The sequence below is a fragment of the Bactrocera latifrons genome, unplaced genomic scaffold (genome assembly GCF_001853355.1).
Source record: "Bactrocera latifrons isolate USDA-ARS-PBARC rearing strain unplaced genomic scaffold, ASM185335v1 scaffold_874, whole genome shotgun sequence".
NCBI lineage: Eukaryota > Metazoa > Arthropoda > Insecta > Diptera > Tephritidae > Bactrocera > Bactrocera latifrons.
The window spans coordinates 30,945-37,995 of NW_017537572.1; the positions used below are offsets into that span (position 1 = coordinate 30,945).

The 7,051-nt window shown below is 36.4% G+C and overlaps 1 protein-coding gene across 1 annotated transcript; it reads right to left on the reverse strand.

The window, feature by feature from the left end:
• Positions 1-3,418: 3,418 nt before the first annotated feature.
• Positions 3,419-5,072, reverse strand: LOC108977347 (forkhead box protein O; the record flags this gene model as incomplete). The annotated part of the gene is made up of 1 exon (XM_018946966.1): positions 3,419-5,072. A coding segment is annotated over exon 1 (1,654 nt), but the record flags the coding sequence as incomplete, so codon positions are not given.
• Positions 5,073-7,051: the final 1,979 nt, after the last annotated feature.

The following is a 7,051-nucleotide window of genomic DNA, read 5'->3' on the forward strand; positions in this document are numbered from 1 at the left end:
ACAAGCCACTTATATTCGCATTCCGACAACAACTGCATAAGGCTTCAGATCGTCAAGTTAGGCAATTGGATTTCATATCGCAAATCACTACTGATATCTGACATGTCCAAGGTAAAAGAAATGTAACCGCTGATCTATTATCGCGAATTCAATCACTTACAACCGCCATTATTGACTACGACGATGTCGCCGTAGACCAAGAGAACGATGAGGAGCTACTAGCACACCTAAATGGCAGCATTCGACACTCACTAAAGTTAAAATCTTTAATATTACCTCCAAGTGATATATCCACAGGACGAATTCGTCGCTTTGTAACATCAAAATTTCGACAAACTTTTCTTCGGGCTACACACAATCTGTCGCACCCCGGCACGCGCGCTACTGTCAAGATGATGGTCGACAGATTCGTTTGGCCAGGCATTGCGAAAGATAGTAGATCTTTTGCTAGATGTTGCATACAGTGCCAACGGTCTAAAGTCATTCGACACAACAAAAGCTTATTCCAACGCAGAATAAATCCCAGTAGCCGATTCGGACATTGCCATATTGACATTGTCGGTCCGTTTCCAATATCGGATGGCAACCGATATTGCTTAACCATAATCGATCGATTTACGCGATGGCCAGATGCCATTCCGATTCCCAACATGACCGCTCCAGTTGTAGCAAAGCTAACCGGCTGGATTACCCGTTTTGGAGTACCCATCGACATAACGTCTGATCTTGGTCGTCAATTCGAAAGCGCCATATTTAAACAATTGCTAAACTATTTGGGAGTGACCCATTTAAAAACAACGCCGTATTATCCACAATGTAATGGACTAATAGAACGATGGCATCGCACCTTAAAATCTGCCATTTTATGTCATAAAGTGGATCAGTGGACAACCTATTTGCCTCTTATACTACTTGGACTGCGTTCAACATATAAAGACGACAACGGGTCCACTCCTTCTGAATTGGTATATGGAACATCATTACGATAGCCTTCAGAGCTTTTCATCGAACAACCCAGCAACCAGAGCAAAACAGAAGTCTTAGTGGAGCTTCGTCGTATCATGCGAGACCTGCGTCCTGTTAGTACAGCCTGGCACACTAACCAAAAAGTTTTCGTTCATGGCGATCTCAAATCTTGTGATCATGTCATCATCAGTCAGACCGTCATTATCAGCACCTTATATGGGACCCTACAAAGTTTTGAGCCGCTCACCTAAGTATTTCGAAGTGGAAATAAAGGAGAATAAAGTTAAAGTTTCCATCGGTCGTCTAAGGTCAGTTTTCATCACACCACCTACGACTCTCTAGGAGGAGGGTACTGTGGCAACACCATTAATAATAATTAATTTTGAATTCTCAATGCAACCATGCGTTTTGACATTCTGTTTATTCTTTATTCTATTCTATGTTATGTACGTTTTGATATGTTAATAAATCTCCCCTTTTTTACATCAACCGTCAAGGAAGTAGCACGTGCCTGAGCACATTTACTACATATATGTCTACATCACTTAAAAAAGTCCGCTGAACGCAGACTTCAATGGCTATGCGCATGTATAAATGATCTCCATGACGAAGTGAGTTGCTTTAGCCATGAACAACCGTTTGTCGGTATATACACGATAGGCAAGCTTCAGTATTTGAGATATCGATCTGAAATTTTTAAACGGTTTTAAAGTTTTTCCTTGTATAAAATAATGTAAGAACTATGGCAATGGCGATTACTGAAATACAAACACACCAAAGGACGTTATTATAATAAATGAACGAACCTTTTTCGCAAGGGTGTGTTAATGTTTTAATTTTATGAAAGCTTTTAATATGTCAGAATGAAGAACTTCATTTACCTAAACAAAGTGCATAACGCTCGACAGAAGAGTTTGAGCTGCATATCGGAGATGAAGAAAAAATCAAGTATATTTTAATTAGAGAAAAATTAAATCAAATACTTTATGTCCTGGTTTTGATTTTCAGAAAGGTTTATATACTCTTTTTGGTAAAAAACCTTTTTTAGTCCCGAAATGTGAACACTATAATTTTTGAGTATATGAGAATGCTACCAGAAATAGTTACTATTTTTTATGGGGCGAGCAAGACAGTAGACGAAGATGCAATGTAATTTTTTCGGCCTTCTATAAATAACTTAACTTTATTAATATTGTAGCATCAGTTGGTAAACTTATATTGCGAGAGATGTGCTGGCCWTTTTTTTTTTTTTGCTTCTAAGTCACGCCATGATACCCGTTGATTCGAATTATTTGTGCGCAATTGCGCCATTTAGACTTTAAGAGCATTAAAAAAATATTTTAAATTAAATAAGGTTCTAATTGCTACATTTAAAAAAATATTAATTTTCTTAAAATATGAATTTAAACATAAACATAGACATTTAATGACCAAAAAATCTCCAAATCTTAAAAGAATACGATAGAGAATAAGGTTTAAATTTAAAATTGACACTACTAACGTATATTACGAGAAAAATAAACAAATTGCTAAGCTAAAACCATATGCATATCAATAATTTACAAGAACTTTTATTTTCATTTCATCGGTTTAGAACTAGTTAAACGTGTCAAAGTGATAGCCTTTTCGCGCAGCCAAATTAATTTAGTATATTAGGATTACAATTGAGAAATTATTACTTTTTTCTTTTTGCACAGCCGGTTACTCCATTAACGATCAGCTGTGTAGTTAAAAAATTCGCAGAGTTGCGGTTTGAATTCGCTTAAGAATTAACGTGGTAAATAAGATTTTCTTTTTATATGGTAAATCGATCTAAATTAACACTTGAATTGAGCAAAGGGCGGTAAATTGATCAATTAAATCCTGTGCAAAACGGCTATTAATCACCAACTGCTCATAGCCTTGCACGCGAGCTTATGGCATGAGTCATAAAGGGGAAATATTATATTTGTAAAATAGTTTGAATTCCTTATTAAATATTGGCTGGTATTTTTGGTTGGTTGACTATTTGTTGTATTATTGTTGTACAAAGGAAATTAAAAGCAATTTCCGAAGTCAAATTTGAAGAAACAAAAAAAAAACCTCTCCGGTAAAAATAGTTTTTTGTAACATAAGACAATTTCACAAGAAAGGATCGATTTACTAAATTTGGTGGATTTTATATTTATGCTAACCCTTACCAACTTTACTAATAATAGGATTTTTGTTGTGACATTGGATCTGTTTTAATTGCATAGGATCCATATGTCTGTTTGCATCCGCCGTAATGTAAGTTCTATGGCGGCCCCCAATATCATTGAACGCTTCTTTTAAATGTCTTGGTTATGTTGTTGCTGGTGCTGGTGAAAATGTTTTATTATACGTCGAACATGAAGACTCTTTGGGGTTGCTTCGTTTGGTTTATGCTCACATAGTTCCATTTGAGTTTTGCTGTCGTTAAGGTTTGACTCACTTCTGCCTTCCAAGGCCATACGTTGTGTATTTAATGTTGGATTTACTGACTTTGAAGATGTATGTTTTGTAGCGTAAAACTCTTCAAACCCTTCCGTACTACTTTTTCCATTAGACGATTTACTGACCCCAAATTTTTTTATAAATGCCTCTACTGATATGGGTTGTTTTTGCAGCATACGCCATTCTATAACCGCACTTGGTATCAAAGGATGGGGGTGACTTGAATTAGTACGTTTATGTATGATATTATTCTCATTATCAGAGTCATCATAATTCTCTGCACCATTTTTGGAACAGCTATTGCTTTTTGAAATCGAACTAAATAATTCTTGGTGTTCTTTATTATTGTGATCAGCGGTAAATGAAAATGTCTGCTTGCTATGCTCATCGATATCATTTGCAACAACGTCGATCTCATCTTGTTCTTGCTCCTGTTCGCGGTCGTACTCGATCTCTAGTGGCGATAAAGCACAAGTTTGTGAAACGGAGAATGGACACGGATGAGTATTTTGGGTCTCAGCAGTCGTATTTTGAAGCCGGTACTTTCCATTTTCTTCTGTTTTCTTTTTTTGAAATTGAGCATATTCTAATGCATCAAAAGTAGATGCCTGCTGATCTCTTTCTTTTAATGATGCAGTGAAAATGTTTCGGTCGGGAGCCAAGAGAGATGCTACATCAAATTGTCGCTTATGTATATGCGTATAATAATTTGTTTTTGCCCCAGTAAAGGAATATGGTGCAACAGTTGGTATGGCTGTTCCATTAATTAAAGAAATTTTCGAGTTTTTGTGATTATCTGTAACAGACTGTTCAGACAACGATTGCGTTGCGGGGTCATTAGTATGCAGATTACCTAATTGCCCATTACTACAATGTTTATAATATTCTTGCTGTGAACATGTAGAATATCCATTTTTGAATGCTGTAACTGACGGCATACACGTATAGTGTTCCATAATAGCTGCACCAAAATAACTGTCTTGAATGTGCTGTTGCGCTTGCTGTAAGGAAGATGACGATGGGGGAACTCGAAATAATGGGTTCAAATAATTAAATGAACGTGCATTAGGTGTCCTAAAATCATGCGTCGTAGTTAAACTGTTTCCTGGTGGGGGTAATTGGAGCAAACGTGTTGATGATAATTGCGTTGATGATAGGTCGAGTGGCGGCGGACTAGGAGACTCTGTGCTACCATCATCTAACGATAAACCCATATGTTTGCGTACTTTTCGTTGTGCCTTACGACGTCTGAAATCACCTCTACGGAAATCCTCAATATTTGCCGGATGTATGGCCCAGTAATGGCCCTTTCCATTGACACTACGTCCAGATTTAATGAAGCAATCATTCAATGATAGGTTGTGTCTTATGGAATTACGCCAACCTGGTCCACGAGCACGAAAGTAAGGATAGTTATCTAAAATATGCTGATATATATCAGAAAGTACGAGTTTTGTTTCGACAGAACTCAGTATTGCCATCGCTATAAGGCCTATATAGCTGTACTGTGGTTTTGGCTCCTCTGGATGAACCATTCGCTGTGGGAATAGTGACATTGACAAATCCAAACGGTTTCCATGTGCTAACGCAAACGGCACATATGGTCTAACACTACTTATGTTAGGGCAGGAATAATTACTTTCCGTCTTCATATCTATTGACTCTAAATTACTGACTGTCGTATTTTGTTGAAAACAGTGCAAGCGATCTATATTTAACGCATAGTTGTAGAGTTGCAAACGATATTGTTCTAGAGAGTTTTGAGATGGTATCAAAACAAGATTTTCCCTTCTTACATTTTGAACATTCATATAAGATGCTGATACAACAGGACCGGATTGTTCATCAATTTGCCGTAAGGAAGTAGCGTCCGATGATAATAAAAATGCATTTTTTACTCCTGATGCTACAGAAGTAGTAGTATTAGCATCATATGGTTCTGAGAAATATTTTAGTAAGTTAGAGTCCAAATATTTATTCGCTGTTTCCATTGAACTCCCTAGTTCAATAGTATTGGAAGGATCAGTCTGTTTAGTGCAAGCTGAGTTTGTAATCTGCATACTGAAATGACAAAAATAATATATAACAAACAGTAATTATAATTACACTCTCATAACATATTGCATAGAGAGTACAGTTACACCCTAAAATAGTCGAAATATAATATTTACAATTCTATGAAAACTTGCGTTTGCGGAAGTTTTTCTCTTCGTCTTTTTGAGTCCTTTTAACGGTTATTACGTGATTATTCGAAATATGTTAGTTCATAAAACATGAAATACTTTTCCATAGCCTTTTTTGACAGATCAACCGTGAGTTTCGCGCGCTTTTCTCAACATAATCGGCCGAGTTAGCGTACTATTCGGCACCCATCTTGAAACCCAGTTTACATTGTTGGATAATATTCGACCGAAAAGACCACGGGACCATTCGTAGTAACTCGGACTGACATATTTAGCAACTTGGCGCATTTTACGTCGAGAAATCAAATACAAAAAAACATAACATGTGTGATATAAGAGTCGAAAAGCTCGAACGCGCCATCGAAAATCAGACTCAACGAATGAACCATATGACACCTAGCAGAGGCCAACATTTAAAGGAGATAACCTTCAAAAAATAAGTGCTAATGAATAATTTTTAGGATGATAATAAACATCCCCCATTAAATATGAAGCCTCTGTGTTTTTTCTTTAAAAAGGTAGGAAACCTCGAAATGGATCTCTCTTTATATTACAATATTAAATAAAACTATAATAACCAAAACGCATGTTTACTATACAATATTATTATATGAGAAGTAGGGGTGGAAGGGAATTTTGTCAATATTGGAATTTAGTCCTATAGGATTATTACAGCCTGTTTGGTGGAGGAATAATAAGTGAATATAAGGAATATATTTTTATTAGTATGATTGGTGAAAAATTCTCAAGCGTTTTTGAGAAGCGAAAATATAACTTAGGGAATGCGCGAATATAATAAGAGTCTAATTGCCTGTCACGGTGTTACGATAAAAATGAAAACGCGTGCGTCCACAGTTCAATTACAAGAGAGCTTATTTTTTCTTTCATTTAGTTGCTTAGCCTAAATCATAAAAAAATAACGGTTTAAACTAGTGGTAATATAAGTATATGTAACAAAAGGGGTAAGTAATTATCTTTTGTTAAATATTGTAATAGATGAATTTAGGTAAGTAATAAATGAAGGTAATATAAATGTATTACTAAGGTAAGTATATTATTTTGTACACTTCAATATTTATAAATTCAATTTCATTATTCATTATAATAATTTAATATTTCATTTTCTTAAATTTAGTTTTAGATTTACAAAGATGTCGCTTGGCGCAACACCGCCCACCTTGACAGGATCAAGTTCCTTCAATGTCCATTGGAAGTAAGGTTAATTTGTGTATGGGGCGCTTGATTGTGCCCGCTTTCGTTGTTCGACGGTTGCGACGACTCGTCCTATTACCCACTGCTGCGGTGGTGTGTTGTCTTCGTGTAAGAGGACGAGCTCGCCGGGCTGCAGATTCCGTTTCGGGTGTAGCCATTTGGTGCACTCCTGAAGACCCTTCAGGTATGTTTTGGACCACTGTCGCCAAAACTGTTGCTTAAGACAGCAAACAAGT